The following is an 18,475-nucleotide window of genomic DNA, read 5'->3' on the forward strand; positions in this document are numbered from 1 at the left end:
AACAAACAAACTATTTAGTTTTGTATAAAACAACCTAAAATATTGAGTCATTTTGTACAAAACAATAAAAAAAAAAAAATGTCATCGATTTACACAAAACAACCCAGAAAGTGGTGGACCGGTCGATTTATCACCCAAATTCGATATTTCTGACTCAACTGTTTTCAGAATGTACTAAAAGGAAAATATATTTAGTATAGCGTCCATCCTTAAATTTTGCGAATATGTGTTCCATTATTATTATTATTATTATTATTATTATTATTAACAAAAAATAGTTAAGCAGATACTTTACACAATACAATATTTTTTTTTTTTACTTTATTTGCTTACATTAGTAATAATAATAATATTGCTATACCATACAAATGTACTTAATATTGTGACCAGTGATTCTTTATCATGTATGGAATATTAAAGTAACAATATAAATGATAATATTTGAATTTGACTAACAATTGTCTGACTCCCTTCCAAAATAGTATTTAATTTTTGATTTATTCTAACTCCATTTAGTCCATATCGATTTTTTTTGGTGCCACATCTTGAGACGAGACATTTCCCTAAATAAAATGATGCAAGAATCTCAAGCATCATTAAACAATCTGCGCCAAGCTGAAGGTTTGAATCACAGTAGCACAAAGCGACCAGCAGGTGGCAGTGTTGTTTAAACAATTGTGAGCTATTTCCAAATAGGAAGACGCCCTCTTTGTTCGTCGTGATGAAAATAAAACACATGCTCAGTAGTCTCGTCCTGTCACCGCTGGTGGTTGACGTGCGGACGCTGCGGGTTCACTTCCCGCTCAGCGATGGTGTAAATGGGCGTTTATATTTGCCTGGTAGTTGTTTGGGGTATCAGCCCTCAACCAAAGTCCATTTCATAGCCTCCACGCATGTCAGCCTAATGAGGACAAGCAAGCACTATCATAGAAACGGATGGATGGCAGGCAGCGCATATTGTTGACTTAAAGTAAGTAAACAACTGTCAAATGTAGGAAGTAATCTTTCACAGCACGACCAGAACAGGCTCGACGAGTCGTTGACTGTGATTACAGGAATTGTCTCGATCCTGTCCACAAGTAGCAGCAAGTACAAGTGCCACCTGTTCAAAACCTCTTTGATTATTGTGTGAATGTTACTCAGCTTGAATCTGGTCACTTCTTTGACTACTACTACTACAATTGAGAACTTACATTTAGACAGGTGTGGAATGTTTTTTGTTTCCAAGTCCTTAAAACTCATTTGCTCCCAATAACATGTAAATACGGTTTTTTTTTTGGTTTTTTTTTTTTAATGTTCCAAGTGTCCCAAAGACGTATCTATACGTTTTTTTGTTTGTTTTTTTTATGCTAGAGCATACAGAAGGCTTTGATGCAGCCTCTCAACTGCAAAGAACGGTTGCAGAAATGGTAGTTATTACACAACCGACCAGCAGGTGGCAGCAGAGCAAAGGAGATCAACCAGGGCCATGTCGAAAAAAAGCTCAATTACTTACAATTTGAAATAGATTTGTGAAAACTGATGAAACTTAGCTCTCTTCTAATGCTAATTGCTGCAAAGCGGAAACAGATAGAAACATACTTTTTTTTTCCTGATGAAAGAAGAGACTTTAATCTTTCTTTTGGTAGGTTCCATGTTTTTATAGCAATAGAACACAACATTCTGTCAAAATCCAGTAAAACAGCCAAGAGCGAAAATGGCGGCGAGTGAATGAGTTATTAATGACATCCAAGTTCATGGATGCTGTTTGTCTTTGCGCCATTGAAAACCTTTATTAAAGTCATCCATATGGAATCTATTTTTCTCAGAGATCACAAAACTAGGCTAGCAATAGATAAATTGACATAACATGAGTGCCAGCAACCAAACTGATGTTTAAAATACTAACACAAGAAGACAATGTTTTCAAAACGGTCAACTCAAAACTCCAAGCGCAGGATAATTGCTCAGGATCATCTTTCCGAGACGTCTGAGCATCAAGTTTTTGCTGACTTTGATCACAAGGGAGGGGAAATGCTCTAATTTGGCCTGATTGCTGCTGTGCGTTTACTCCGCTTTACACTTGCCCGTGTTGCGGCTCTGATATCACTGGCAAAGGCGGAATATTGGCATGCTGTGTCGGTGCCGTTTGTACAGAGAAGCATCAGTGAAATAAGCGGGATAAATCCGAGGTTCAGCAGGCAGTGTAAACGAGGCAGTAGACCGGCTTTACATTAGTTAGACACATAAGATGCGTTTCCATCTCCTTCTGATGTTGTGATGATGTTACGATATTCGGTTCGACAGAGTTCAATAGGAATCCAAAGTTGGGATAATTCGCCTGAACGGTTTTCATGCAAAAGGCTCGACTGGAGCCTGCAGCTGTTAGCAGAAAGCAAAGTTTGCTGCCAGTTGAGTTAGCAGCACGGCATATTTGCAAGCGAGTCTTCCAAATGATCCAAAATTCAGCCAAATGCTTCCGGCAGCCATGACACCTGTGCGCTGTTTACAATCAGTGGTGTGAGATTTGGGTTGGATGATTTGAGATCAACCAGGCAATCGTAAATAATTCAGTTATTGGATACAAAGGATTGTAATGTGCCACATGAGATGCGGAATTTGGACCCAAACGCAGAAAAGACACTGGAGTTCCGGGGGGTCTTTATGGACAAAAATACAAAGTAACAATAGAGAGCAATTCTGGTTAAATCTTGAGCTGGATGGATGCGGCCAAAACTGGTTGAAACGTACTGACAAAAAGTCTCATTCAGTGACCACCGCGAGGGCAAAACTTAAACTTAAAATAAGAGTGACTGGACAAATTAAGACAAGCATAGCATAGCAACTGACCACATTATCATTATTCATAGTTACCTCATTTCATAATACTTCCCGAACATCATAAGAGACAAAGTAACTGCATAAGCATAATACACCCACAACATCATAAGGAAATAGTAACTGTGCAAGCATAATACAGCCATAACATCAAGAGGGACATAGTAACTGTATAAGCATAATGCATCCATGACATGTGAGTCATAGTAACTGCATAAGGATAATACATCCATAGTAACTGTGTAAGCATAATACAGCCATAATTCATCAAAAGGGACACAGTAACTGTATAAGTATAATACACCCATTACATTATATGAGGCATAGTAACTGCATAAGCATAACACATACATAGTAGTTGTATAAGCACAATACATCTGTGACATCATGAGGCATAGTAACTGCATAAGCATAACAAATCCATAGTAACTGTGTAAGCATAATACATCCATAATTCATCAAAAGGGACATAGTAACTATATAATATAATACAACCATTTTAACATATGAGGCATAGTAACTGCATGAGCATTATACATCTGTAACATCAAAAGGGACATAGAAGCTGTCTAAACACAATAACCGCATAGCATCCTACGGGGCATAGTAACTGTATAGTAATAGTATAATACATCATAAGATCAAAATCGTAACAGAATGATCCCACAACCCACCCCAGAACACAATCATAAGATAATGTCTACAACGGTGATTTATTTATTTTTTTCTGCCTGACATATTTCAGTCCAAAGTCAGTCGAAGAAAAGACACGAAAGTCAACATTGAACAAACACTGACAATTCCCAATGAGAATTGTGACATATATTGTGTTGACCTCAGTTGGGCACGACAAGATACGCAAGTCTGGGAATGGCAGTCAAGGTTGCAGATAACAAAGTGACTAATAACTGTTATCATTCGCACTAATCACTAGGTCGTGATCACTTCAGGCCCTCATATTAACCTGCTGCTTGTTATTAGCACGACAACTGAGTGTGGTTGGATTGTTGCTTGAGCTCAAGAAGAAGTTCTGGAACCTTCTTTGGCTTTCGGGATACGAACCACCTGAACCGGTCCAGGACACTCGACCTGTAAATAAGAACTCAAGTTCCATAGTGCACATTGAGGGGACGACATTAGTGAAGGACAAGAGTCAGCGCGGCAGCATTTCACGGCAGAGTGAGCAGATGGAAGCCATTTCTCTGTGAAGCGCGCATGACAGCCCCCTGGGACTTTGCCAAAAGCCACCAACATCAATCGCTGACCATGAAGAGAAAATCCATCCATCCGATGGGATGAAGATTGAACTGCTCAGCCAACAAACAGCATGTGTAGACAATCCCAAAGTCGCAACCTCCTCACGGACACGCGCGCTCGTATTGGAAGTCGTGCTGGGAGGATTTCTGGCAACATGCTGTAGGACACGAGTCAAGAAAGATGGATGTGGAAAAATATGGAGAAATTCCCAGTCAATACTTCACCCCAAGAGGTGAGGATACAATTCAACAACTTTTGTAGAAGCAATAGACACCTACTTTGCCTGTTCCCTAAGTCTAAACATGGTATTCTGATTAAAATTATTTGGTGTTGATTTGTGAAATATTAATAAAGTGGCGAAATCCCCCCCCCCCCTGTTTTTAGCCAACTCTTGCGGTCGACTGAAAATGACATCACAGTTGCTCCGAGCTCAGATAACCAACAACCAATCACGGCTCAGCTTGTTTCTGAGTTTGGTCATGTGGTGTTCGCAAGCTGAGCCGCGATTGGTCGTTTACCTGAGCCCTTAAGCAACTGTGATGTCATTTTCAGTCGACAGCAAGTGGCAAAATGGCCGCCCCTGACATGGATAATAATGGGGGGGATTTTTGCGGCTGAGCTAATATTCACATTAATTATTTATTAATTAATTTATTTATCCATTCCTTTATTAATTTATGGCCATATTTCGACAAATATAAAACAAAACAAAAAAAAAGATAAAAAAATAAATAAATTGAGTATGCACCAGTATCTGGTTCAAACCCAAAATATATTTCTTGTAGTTCTTCCTTGGTTTTGCCCAAACGCTTCACTACTTTGTGGAAATTTTTGGTTATAAGCAGTTTTGTATAATCCTGCTTACTTAACAAACAGATGAATGGTTGGTGGAAGTAAGAAAGCCCACAAGCAGCTCTCAGGAAAGTGTGAAAAACCCACCGTGGCTGCACACAGATGTGAAAATTGCCCTGCAACTGACGCTCCTCATCCTGTTTGGCTAACTAACCCAACAAAAGGCGCGTAAGAAACTTCCAGAATAAATAACCTTGAAAAAAAAAATTCTGATTAAATCGACATATTGCTTCGAATAGTGTAACAATCACATTGTTTATTTGCGTGAGAGATAAACGGTTCTCTTTCCCTCTATTTTTCGAAACCTTTTCAGACCAAATCTAATTGTCACAATTTTTGTTCATTTTCAGTATTGGCATGCAACTTCTGACTTCCTTATAAGATATTGCTTTGACTCATTACACTGTCAATCCTGTCATGACTTGTTTTTTTGTTTTTGTTTTTTTATTGCAACTGTAAATCTACAATGAAGCAGGTCAGAAAGTTGTTGTACAGCAATGCAGGGGTCACAAACTTTTCTGAATATCGCAGATGGACCATATGGAGCATAATGACCTGCTGCTCAACTCTACCTTCATGTGACCTTTTTTTTTTTTTTTCATTGGGGCCTCCACATTGGAAAGACAGTGACATTGAAGAGGAGAGAAACGATAAGAGAAACAAATAAAAATGAGGAAACCTGACGTGGGAATACACAAAATGGAATCGAAAGACATGCCAGCCGAAATAATGTATTCTGTAATACCAATTTGGACCTCTGGGGCAACAATGAGTCACAAGGGCCCAGGGTGAGTAGATGAAGAAGAAACAAGGGAGTAATGGCATCATCCTGACTTTTCAATTACATTTTATTTTTTTAATCTAACAGCCAGAATGACATATTAGTTGGATGTATTGAAATTTAATATACACAAAGAATTTCTAAAGCGCTACTTTAAGTAATTTTGTGCCTTCATTTTTTTGTTTGTTTAAGGCTTGCTGTGTGTTATTTAGACAGCAGCTGAGAAGCACCACCGGGAAATGATGAGGTTGAAGGGAACACGAGAGAAGGGAATCCTCCTCCACTTTACGACAGTGTTTATGACATCTGGACAGTTGTTTGACCGAGGCTTGAATGCGCGTATGCGCGGCGCCTCGGGGACACACCTGGCGCGTGTCTCGCGATTTGGACTTTCAAGCCATCCAGAGGGACTTTTGACCAGATAAGCTTCGCTTTCCCGTGACTCCCTCGAGCCTGAGGGCGAGAAACAGCACAGCACAGTGAGTCTTTATTTTATGTTATTTTTTAAAAGACTTTTCAGATATTGGACTTTTACACCAAAAGCTAGCATAATAGTATTCAGAATTTGAGCATTCTTTATGACTTATTATTATTTTCAAACTCCATCCATCTCATTCAGTTTGTACAGGATGGTCAGGTGTTGCGCTAATCAGTGCTAACCACATGTTGGCTTTAGTGCAGTGTTGTTGTTGTTGTTGGCAGCCATTTTAGTTTGAGGCCATTATTGTCTGTTCTTACGCCCTTGTGATCTTGTGAAAAGTCATTAGTGGCGGTCTAAATATTGTTCTAGTCGAAAGCACGCATAAATCAAGAGCGCACAAGGATGTTGTCTCGTCTTGCTAGCTTAACGCAAGAATGTGGCTGGAAAAATATCCCGAGATGTATTTGGTGTTGCGATCACAGATCTAATTTACAAAGAGATTCGCGTTCTTATGTAGTATACGTTCTCGAGTATGTTTTATGAAGAACGTACGTATTCTGCATTCTTGATATCTAGAAATCACCTTAGTCTTAAACTTACATTGTGGTCGTTTCTGTATGTAATAGATAAATTTAGTCAACTTTTAGTCAATGAAAACTAAAAAAGTTTGTAGTTTTTTTTGTTTTAAACAAATACACATCATCATGTATTTGAAGTTCAACATGTGATTTAGTCAAAATGACAAAATAAGCAACAAAGTTGTATATCTTATTTATATAACTACGACTGGCAGCAATCATGTACTTAAACTTTCTGATCTTTTTTTTTTCTGAGCAATGGCCAAAACCAGAATGTATCTGCAACATTTTCTTGCCAGATTTTGGTCGATTCATCCATAAAAACATTGGTGAGGTCATGTCTTTAAAATCTCTTGTAGATAATCCCAAATGTTTTTTTTTTTATGGCTATGACATCACAGGTTTGTCTGCAACAAACTCGTCAAATTCGTTAAGTTATTGGGCCTTTGTGCCGTTGGAACAGCGATTGGGACTTCCTCAAACAGTTCCCTCATACAATTTGTCCAAATTGGAAAATAAAGATTTATAGGGAACTCCCTGATGACAGTAATTGTTGAATTAATTGTGAAGGTGTCTCAAAATGTTTCCCATTAAAATATCTCTAATTTGTCCATGCAGTAAAAAATGGAAGTAGCCACCTATGTTTGGAGTCATTTATTCCGCTTTAGACAGATATTTGCAATATGTGACAAGTTTGTGGTGCAACAAAAAACTTAATGTTCAGTCCACATAACATTTATTTCAGCTGTACTGTATTGCTGTGACCAATTTTTCTACATGCACAAGCATGATGAGCAACCTTTAACTCCCCAAAAGTTTTTTTTTTTTTCTTCCCTTCTCTGCGGTAGTATCCCCATTTTAGTGAGTATAAATGAATATTTTCCCACAGTACACCTGTTGTTGTCACAGCACTGTTCAACTGTCATTATCCGTAAACAAAAAACACAATTAAACAAAAACAAATGTTTTAGAACATATTCTGTACGGAAGGTTTTTAATGAAATAAAGTTCATGTTTGAAAGTTTCTCTGGGAAAGCCATAAAAAATGCACACTTGCCTCTGGACCTCAAGTTGCATTTTATATATATACGAGCAACGCAACCTTATGATAAGGCGATATGTATATTTAACGTTTAATGCGCTTGCAAATTCCAATGAGTGTTTCCTCGCCTTGACTGGCGAATTGAAATGTTGTGACCTAGCGGCTGTGATCCGGACCACAGGGTCGAGTGGTGACCCCCCAAGGGAGGTTGCTGCAGCTCGGCTGCACCCCGGAAGGATGAACGCGGGTTCTGTTTTGCGCAGCTGCACTGCGTGGCGCCTCTTCAATGTGCGTGCGTGCGCGTGCGCGTGCGTGATGAGACGTAGTGAGGGCTGGGACAGGAAAGATTAGCCGGAGGGAGGGATGACTGAATAACGAGGAGAGAAACCCCCAAAAACCCGAGCGAGCGAGTCGTATCCGGAGAGAAGGAGAAGGCAAAAATCCTTTCCGGGACGCGGTAGCGGTCGTTTCGGATTTCTTCTTCTTTTTTTTTTGGAGGAGAAGGGAGGACGCTCTGGATATATGACTGGACAGGTATGAAATGCGATTTCATATCACGTGAGTGCATGTGCGTGACAGTGATAGTGATACTGGGAGTGGGTGTCAGGTGCGTGCGGCTGCAGGTACAATTTGAATGGCTTTGCTACCAAAAAAAAAAAAGAAAAAAAAGTCAGCGTCTGATGTAGCCTATACTGTACTCATTCTTTTGTATCTCCAAGGTAGAAAACATGTTTGTTTGTTTTTAAATCTCATAAAATACTTGAATCTGATCGGTCGAATGTGAAAGGAGGCTTATAGTGGCTCCGTTTAGCTCCACATGCCAGCATCCAATCTTGCCACAACTTTGTTCCAAGTGCTGTTTTATTCATGGAGCTGCAGGAGAGCGGCTGTCCCCGAGCTGAGAAAGATTCCTCAGCCCTCCTCTTGCGTGTGCAATAATGAGCATTAGTCAGGAGGTGAGAGGTACAGAGGAGGTTAGAAAGGTACAAAAAGTGGCGAGGCGCTCACACGGCGTTCCCCATTTCAGCTGTCAGTCAAACTTGGGGTCATGTTTGTCCTCCAGCTTTTCCCCATTTCTCACAATCGACCTAATTCCTTCCTTAACACTATTTTTCGTCAATACTGGTGACAGATTGCCACTTGGCAAAAACGGAACCGCCGAAGAGTTAGTTTGAAAAGAACATTGACATTAGACACGTCTGTTGTCAAATCTTGCTTGAATTGAAAAGAACGAGAAGTTTAGATGCCGTCCCGAGACTTGTTAACAACACATTTCAAATTCAAGCTTCCAAGATTTCAATGCTCATTCAATTCAAACTGCAAAGTGTTAAGGTTGAGGACCCAAATTCAGGTGAAGCGAGGCAGCTTTTCACTCAAAAACGACTCACGTCAAACTAACAAAAAAGCAACCAAGATACTGCAATTGATCAAAAATGGAAAATAAACAAAAAGGCCAAACAAATTGGGCACAAAATAACAAAACAAAGACTAGGAAGAAGAGACTGGAAACAAAATGTGACACAGCAATGAAACATCCATCCATTTTCTTGACCGCTTATTCCTCACAAGGGTCGCTGGGGGTGCTGGCGCCTATCTCAGCTGGCTCTGGGCAGTAGGCGTGGGACACCCTGAACTGGTTGCCAGCCAATCGCAGGGCACACAAAGACGAACAACCATCCACACTCACAAGAACACCGACGAGACGATTGGGAGCACCCAATGAACCTGCCATGCACGTCTTTGGAATGTGGGAGGAGACCGGATCCACACAGGCACGGGCAGAACATGCAAACTCCACCCAGGCAGGCCGGAGCCTGGACTCGAACCCGAGTCCTCAGAACTGGGAGGCGGACGTGCTAACCACTCTTCCACCGTGCTGCCCTCAATGAACCAACAAAGGCTAAACGAAAGCAGGGAACGAAATAAAAACCGCCAATGACGAGACAAGAATGAGAGACACGTGGACAAGACGCACGTGGATGACAAGCACAGGTGGACACAAAACTTAACGAGACCGACGTTGACAAAAGAGACACAAGGAAAACGTGACAACTGAAATGCAACTTAAAGCTAAATCCAAATTAGTTCAACTGCCGTATTTTCCGCACCTTCAATGAATGACATATTTTCAAACTTTTTCCATATATGAGGCGCGACAGTAGAGGCTGGCGTTACGTTACGCATCCATTAGATGGCGCTGCGCTAAAGGGAATGTCAACAAAACAGTCAGACAGGTCAGTCAAACCTTATGAATAGATTACAAACCAGCTTTCTGACAACTCCCAAAATGAATAAACAGCTGTTTGATTATTTTATCTGAGGTAAAGTATTCGTATTAGCTAGCGATCCAAGATGGCGGGATCTTCTGCGCATGCGCGTCACCGATCGTGTCTTGACAGCGAGACCTGTTGCGGCTCAACATTGATCCATATATAAGGCACATGGTCAGCTTTTGAAAAAATTCCAGGCTTTTAGGTGCGCCTTATTAGTGCGGAAAATACAGTAAAAGTGTTAAATATATGAAGTGTCGTACTTTTATGAAAACGCAATATTGTTTGTGAAAGTTGAAAGCTCTTTTCTACATGTTCTAATTTACAGTTTTGTTTCGGCAGACTACGTGTATTGTTCAATAAATAATCACTAGTTTAATTTCTACTCGATAAATCAATCAATCAAATAAAACTGTTGTTTCAATTTGGTTGACTGGGATTATTTTGCAGTCAATGACTGAAAAAGGAGCAATTTTTCCATTTGAAGTCATTTGCATTCTGCATAGCTTGACTTGCATAGAAGCCGAAGTTTTGTTGTGGAAGGTCAAAGGTCGTCTTCTCATTCGTTTGGTTCATTTCTCTTCTTCTCCCAAAATCCGAATCTCTTCTGGAGACTTTTCTTCGAGGCTTCTCCTCTCTTCTCCTGCCAACAAAGTCGTCCACTGTTTCAGCTTCCGCGTGTGGGCGTCGAGCTGGACGCCCGCTCTGCAGTCAGTCTAGACTGCTCCACAACTGCCGCGTAATTGTCTCCGAGCGGACGTTACGTGGGGCCAACTGATTCCAGATCAGGCCCTGGGGGGCTGCGTCGGGGGGTGGAGGGCAGGGTGGCAAAGGTGGGTCTTCCTGACCTCCGGAGCCTCTCGCCGAAGCTGAATGGCATTCGTTCCTCCAGCGGGTCACTGGCTTTAATTGTCTCAATCATTTCTTTTCATCCTCTTGCAGGTCCATGTCGCCGCTCGTGAGGATGTTTTCTCGGTGGGCTCCGCTGGTGTTGCTGGCTGTCATTTGCCATTTCCCCAGTAAAGCACAGGATCAAGGTAAATTCTGCCGGGTCCTTTCTATTCCGCACTCTCGGCTTGTCGTCCTTTTCTGCGCTTAAAAGCACCTCTGCATCCCACGCCCTCGAAAGCCAATCTCGAAATCTCCATCTCCAAACTCTTCCGTTTCCTCCTTCTCGGTAAACTTTCCTCATCGCTCTTAATCAGATGACGTCGCACGCTTCGGGCTGTGGCGATTTGCCGCGCGACGCGTCTGACGCTCCGACGTGCCTTGCAATCAACTGCACGTCAGCAAAGTGGCTTCCGTCACAAAAGTGAGACGTCTGGTTTGGGCTGATGAATGGCTGAAATATGTCGATGAATTAGCACGTTTATCCTTGTATGGCCCAATTTGCATGAATGTTAATAATCATCGCACATCAACACTGCATAACAATGCACGTATGTTCATTGGCAATTACATTTACGACCAGATATTTTGAGTGGTATTTTTCCCTTGTGTTATTGTATTGTATCGTTCATCATTTAGTACTTTTTCTTATTTTGATTAGATTAAAAAAAAATAGTATTATTGACTGATAAATAATACATTTTTCAATCGTAACGCTCAGCCTGAATAGATTGGGAAAAATTTGAAACTCATTCGACTCTTTTTGCTACATTCTCTCTCTCGCTCTCTCATGTGCAATCTAGGAAGTGCAGAAGGTTAAATGCTGTACTTATCTTGATAAAGATTATAGGAAAATGAGCCAGAGGGAAATTTCAACATTTAGCTAACTGAATATGCACGTGTGCATGTTTGTGTGAGTGTGTGTGAAGTATTTGGGATTTGGCTAAAGTGGAAATAAAACAAGATGTGGACTCAATACCGACAAAAGTTTTCAAAGTGATATTACTGATTACTGTCAATTATCTGTACTTTATAATATGTTTAGAGTCGACCCCCACTATTTATGGATGATAGTGGGCTGGCCCACCAATAACAAAAATACACGTTTAATCGATTCCCATTGAAATGAATATTGGGGGGGGTGAACCTCCCCCCAATTTTTTTTTAGTTTTTATATTATTATTAATTTTTTTTTTATGCCGACAAACTTTCACCATATGTAACGTGGGGAAATGGGGGTGAAATGGTGGGAAAAAAATACAAGAAAAAAAATCTGCAAATATGAAATCCCAGGTTGCATGCAGGTGTGAAAACTCTGATTCAATCTAACACTTTATGACACCACTACCATGTCACAAAATAATAGACAAATCACAATGTAAGTGTGGTATGACAGTGAGACAGAGAAATTTTGCGTATTTGAAAAAAACAAAACAAAACCATTTTACAGTAGGCTTACTGTAATTTCTCAAGAATACAGAATTCTCAAGAATCTGACCTCAGCTGTACTCCACGTGAGCACGTGCAATGAAGATTCTGCAAAGAAATCAAATAAAGATTTCTTTAATTTTGAAATCTCTCAGAAGTGTCAGGATCAATGATCCACTTGTTGAGTAATCCTTTCATTGATCTCTTGCGCAACAACATGCAGGCAACTTTCAAGGGGATTTAAGATGGTTAAATAACGAATGTTTGTTGGTGGATTTCTGCAGGCTGTCTTAAATCTTGTTGGGTGTGGTACTTGCTCGTGTTCAGTTGATTTGTTGACAAGCTCGCATCATTATTAAATGGCGATTGCTTTGAAATGAAAGCAGGACTTTTCCATCATTTTTCACTCTTTTTTTTTCAACACTTAATTTAGATCTTCCTCTTTGATCGCATCATTTCCTCTCATTCTCACTTCTATAATGTTTTCTCCATTTTTTTTGTCCACTTCTCTCTATCTCTCAACCGCCATCATTTCATTCCAATTTTCAGCAGCTATTGTACCGCGTAGAGTGATTTATTTCATTTTAGGCAGAAAGAAACAAGAAGTGTGACCAAATTGTGTCAGTATAAATTAGACTGGGATTTGTTGCCACGAAGTTGCAGCATCACAGGGGTGACCCCCGATCCAATCTCGTCATTAAGGGGCAGACGAAAGCCGTGAATGTTTCTCGAAGCAACAAGATCAGGTCAGCTGGGATTGTAGATTGAGGATTTGGGTGTGTAACTTATAGCCGTGGAGGATATTTGTTAAAAAACAATCCATATCTTCATGATATCTTCAGGAACTCCCACTGGACCAAAGGGGAAAGAAAGACTGCAAGAAAAGGAGATTTTGCTCTATAAATAAAGTCCAATTATATAATTCTATCCATGCGTTATTGAATACAATTCAATAACAAATCACACTATACTATACATGTTTTTTTGTCTTTTACCTTTCACCTTAAGCGGATACTTCAGCGTCTCGCCAGGGTCGTGAAGTTCAGAAGGTCAGGAGACCAGAGGAAAGGTCAAAGAAAGGAAAGATAAATCAAAGTGAAATCCAGCACCGACTAAACACCTCCTGCCATCCACATGGTTACAAAATCAGAGTCTTACGCCAACCCCGAGATCTCGAGAGACCAGAGGAAAAACTAAAGAGAGGAAGGAGGGAAGGATAGATGAAGCAGAGTGAGATCCACAGACACCAGCGCCCACTGATTCAGCGAGCATGTGGGAGAGAGAGGCGAATTCTGTTTGAATTTCAGTAGATGCTGGTGTGGTGGATCTGACTTAAGACTTAGAATTAGACTTGACTTTATTGATCCCTTTGGCATGGCTCCTTCTGGGAAATTTGCATTTCCAGCAGCAATAAGAACAGATAAAAAAATAAAAAAATAATTCAATCAAGGTTATTACACCAGAGATTGAATTAATAATGATAATAATAAAAAAATCAATCAATAAATAAGGTTATTACACCAGAGATTGAATTATTATTAATAATAATAATAATAAAAAATAAAAATAAAATTGCGTCTTAATAAAATAAAATAAAAGAAAATTGAAAGTTGGCAGTTCCACACTTTCGGAATTATGATTAAACAAACTAAAAATGTGCAAGATTAGTCTTAGTATAATGAGGTAGTGGCAAAAGTCGCAACCCCATCCATCCATCCATCCATTTTCTTGACCTCTTATTCCTCACAAGGGTCACGGGGGGATGCTGGAGCCTATCTCAGCTGGCTTTGGGCAGTAGGCGGTGCACACCCTCGACTGGTTGCCAGCCAATCGCAGCCCCTCAATATAGTCTTCTTTCAAGTAACAATCCACCCTAGCAAACAGACTATATCGAATGTGCAAATGTTAGGTGAAATCGTTACTGTAGTTCAAATCTATTATGATATATACAGGCTCAATTTCATATAATCAGTTGTTGAGCATAGAATCTTTGTTTGGTGGACAGAACAATTGTGTTTCTGTTCTTCGGGCCAAAGTCCACAACATAACATGAAATATTTGCTGCGGAGGCATTGAGACTGATTAATTTTGTTCCCAACTCGGCCCCCAGAGGGTGCAAGTCCAAGCACTTTGCGTTGCAGCAAGCATAATAGGAGGGAACATTTGACTGTTTCCCACATTTCCATTTGAGAATCAAGTGTTTGTTTGCAGTCCAGTCATTCAATCAAGCTCCTTCAAGTTTTTTTTGCGTGGGATCCAACATGCATGTTTGCTCAGCTTCTGTTTGAATGCTCATTAATTTCATTTGATTGCGTTGCTAAACTCATTGAAATACACGTCAAGTGTTATTTTTCCTGTGTGTGTGTGTGTGTGGTTGTGGTTAGAAGGGCAGCCAGTAAGCGTGAGTGACTTTCTGGTGGCCGATGATTTCCAGCTGTAATGAACTCAAAAGCGAAGCCAGTGAAGTGAACGCATGAATTCCTAAACAAAAAAGGCAGAATGAAGTGGAAGCGACCTGCTTTGAATTTAAATAACGCTCATTTAAAGCAAAGCCAATCAAGTGGCAGCATTCAACGTTTTGAAGACGGGAATCCAGCTTGTCACGATCTCCAAACCAATCTGGAACGATTGCAGCATGGCGGCCATTTGAAGTGGCGCCAAGCAAGGTGGCTCATTTGTTATTAATGGAGCATTAGGAGAATGTAACGTAAATTAAAAGACGCATCGGTGACGACCTCATTTTGACGGGAGCTGATTGGAATGTTTGAAATACCGTATGAAGTCTTTGGCAAGAACTAGCGAGGCATAATTAATGTTGGTCTAAATCAGGGGTGTCCAAACTTTTTCATTTGAGGGCCACATACAGAAAATCAGAATGACGCAAGGGCCACATCATCTTATGACGAGAAATTGTGTTTAGTCCTAAAAATTGTACAAATCATTTATTTGTGTTTTTGCATATTTAGAAAAATGCTACAGTATATAAACCATTTTATTTGTAATATGGCAGTAGTGTTATTATAGATTTGGAATGTATAATTCCAAATATTATTATATTTTATTTTGTTTACGAAATTGTTTTTTTAATTTTAGTTTTAGTTTTTTTGTTAGTTTTAGTTAACTGAAATAACCTTAAATAGCGCCTGTGTTTTCCGACACCCTCCCTTCTTACTTTGACCATCTCCAAACATTTTTGTTTTTATTTCATTTGAACTGAGTCAAATGCCATTTTTAGCACACGCCGCGGTCCACTAAAAAATGGATGGCGGGCCGCTAAATGGCCCCCGGGCCATAGTTTGGACACCTCTGGTCTAAATTATCAATTGGATAGTTAAAAAAAAAACAAAAAAAACGGTGTCACGTGACTTCATCAGGTTTGCGGGTTATCGTGTGCCCTGTATTGTGAGGTGAAAGGTCGTGCGGCCCAGCGGGATCTTCCAAGTGACCTAAGTGAAGTGTGACAGAGGATTTCATCATTCCACGACGTGGCTCGCATGCTGAATGAAGAGCCTGCTTGTTTGTGGTCAGCGCGCAGGTTTTTCGCTTTTCAGTGCTGCTCCTTCCATTCTGTAAAAAAAACAAAAAAAAAACACTCAGGACAAAGGCTTTGGGAAATAAACATTTATATATCCTCCAGGAATGGTTATTTTCTGGCTCACACCTCCTGCACGGTTTAAGATTACGCTAATTAGCCTCTTGTTAAAATGCCTTTGAATGAGATTGGCCGCGTCACACTGCAGGAAATGTAGTCGATATTGTCTTTGAATGGATTTCTTTCATTTCCAAAATACAATGGGACTGTTTCTATGTATAAGTCCCTTTGTGAATGCTTTCAACACCTCAAACTATTTCCTGTTGTTGACGAGTAAGTCATCAGCGTACTATTTGGAGGATGGTCTTTAATTATACTGCCTAGCTTGAGTTTTATGCAAAAGGAAGCCACCATAAATGTTATTTTGTGAAATATACGGCCGAGAACTTCGCTATGCACAACATATTTACTCTATATCCTTTACTGTCCAAAGAGCCATTTTTGGCTAAATAAATCACAAAAAATCTGTCTGGAGCCGCAAAATATTTGAACATTGTGATGAACAAAACAGCGTGTTAGTGTTAATAAGTCGAATGAAGGCTACTGAAGGGCCCACGAGCTAATTAGAGCTGCACCATAACAGAAAAATATGCAACAAGATTGATTTTCTTCTACCTATCGTCTTTCGCTTTTTTATTTTTATTTTATTTTTGGAGGGGTGGGGGGAGGGGATATTTTTTTTATACTTTACTTTTCATACATTTTTAGATTTTTCTTGCTTTCTGTACAATTGGCAATTTTATGGACATATGATAATTTTCTGCCTCTCGTCCCTTATTTTACTATTTTTTGCTATCAATTTTCTGACATTTTTGGCAATTTTATGGTATATTTTGAGATTTCTTCTTTTGTTTTTGGACATTTTAAAAGTTACTTTTCAAACAATTTCTTTTCTGCCTTTTTTTTATTTACTTCTCTGACATTTAGCAATTTCTTGGACATTATATTGTAATTTTCTGCTTTCCCTCTTCCTTTTTGGAAAGTTCTTGGTCACTTTATGGACATTTTTAGGTAATTTTTAAAAACTACCTTTCTTCTCTCTTTTTCTAACAACATAAAAATTTGGACTCTGACATTTTTTGAATATTTAATTCATTTTAATTTAATCAGTAATTAACTTGACATTTTTTTGTGAAAAATAAAAAATAAATATCTAAAAATAAAAAGATTAATTTTTGCAAATGTTTTTCGAGATTCACAAAGAGCCAAAGCAGAGGGGCTAAAGAGCCACATGTGGCCCCAGAGCCGCAGCTTACAGACCCCTGCTCTTTATTGTTCTGTACCGTATATAGCAACTGTATTCGATAAGGCTCTTATACAGATTGGCGATGATTCAGCACTTTTCCTACCAGATCCCAAAAGCATCTTGGCACCCAAGAGTGTAATGTCGAGCTTGAATATTTGTCATATTCTGTATGTGGCAGATGTGCTGACCTGTGAAGAAAAGTTGAAATAAGAGACCCTCAATTTCAGTCCGCCATTAGCTATATTCGATCCATATTCGTTAATCATAGTTGCGCTGTTTCAAATTGCCTCAATGTACAGACCTTGGCACACATTGAGCATTATAACTGTCTCCTTCAATTTCTACATTGGTTAATTATGATTCAGCGCGTGTAAGGGCGTGTTCTTTGACATGCAAAGGGAAGTTCTCGTTATTAATCTCCTGCCAACTCCATTCAAACACTATCAAGCACACACCAGACGCAAGCGGAGTTATAATGCTCCCGGTGGCCGTGAATTATTCATCGAGTCTTATTGTGGTGAGCTGTAATTATATAGTTTTGCACGATGCATTTGGACTGTTTGATAGATGACGTGATATGATTACCTGAGGATTGCGGAGCGAATAATTGCTGAAACATCTGCACTGCATTGTGTCTCCACACCTTAATCAAATCACAAAACAAGAAGGGGACTAAGGAAAGAGAACTTCCTCTAAAAGTCTGGGTCTTTTGCTTTGTACTTAAAAATAACGATTTTTTTTTATTTTTATTTTTAAATAGATCAAACTGACTCGATTTTCCCTTAAAGCGATTATTATTCAGCTAAAGTTTGGTCCATAACAATGCGTAGCAACGCGTCCAACTCTCAAATCAGATTTGCTGCATTCCATGTCAAAAGAATTCACGAGAAAAACAAAAGTTTCATTCTCAAATGTTTCACATTGTTGCAGTAAGAAGGGAGGGAATATTTCCTTCCACTTACTTGAGTCCCTGGCGAACGGGAGCATTTTAATTAACATGCTTTTGATTAATCGACTCATGACTAATTTCCCATGATAGAAGTGTTGATCATAATGTGTTTTTCCAGTTCCAGCTCCGAGGAGGCTTCGTTTCAAAGTGCTCAAGCCAAACAACTTGCTCGTCTCGTGGAAGGAGCCCAAAGGCGACTTTGATAGCTACTTGTTCCTCTACAACAGCATACCAGGTAGGATGGAGATGTTATATTTCATATAAATTATTAAAACTGTCACTGACAAAGACAAAAAAAAAAAATGCTATGCAAATTAGAAATGACTCCACCTAAAGGTGGAGGGTCTGCTTTGC

At 39.6% G+C, this 18,475-nt stretch overlaps 1 protein-coding gene across 4 annotated transcripts in view; it reads left to right on the plus strand.

The window, feature by feature from the left end:
- Positions 1-763: 763 nt before the first annotated feature.
- Positions 764-18,475, plus strand: part of col14a1a (collagen, type XIV, alpha 1a) — a 98,001-nt gene continuing 80,289 nt past the window's right edge. Inside the window, exons 1-5 of one of the 4 annotated variants that reach the window (XM_077525989.1) lie at positions 4,160-4,306; positions 5,550-5,714; positions 5,900-6,186; positions 10,961-11,055; positions 18,240-18,356. In XM_077525989.1, coding sequence (XP_077382115.1) covers positions 10,965-11,055; positions 18,240-18,356 — 208 coding nt within the window. In that variant the 5' untranslated portion in view covers positions 4,160-4,306; positions 5,550-5,714; positions 5,900-6,186; positions 10,961-10,964. Of the gene's footprint in view, positions 971-4,159; positions 4,307-5,549; positions 5,715-5,899; positions 6,187-8,091; positions 8,283-10,960; positions 11,056-18,239; positions 18,357-18,475 lie in introns of those variants that run through there. The other 3 variants (XM_077525990.1, XM_077525988.1, XM_077525991.1) reach the window with 3 other exon arrangements.

Source organism: Festucalex cinctus, chromosome 7 (genome assembly GCF_051991245.1).
Source record: "Festucalex cinctus isolate MCC-2025b chromosome 7, RoL_Fcin_1.0, whole genome shotgun sequence".
Classification (NCBI taxonomy): Eukaryota; Metazoa; Chordata; class Actinopteri; order Syngnathiformes; family Syngnathidae; genus Festucalex; species Festucalex cinctus.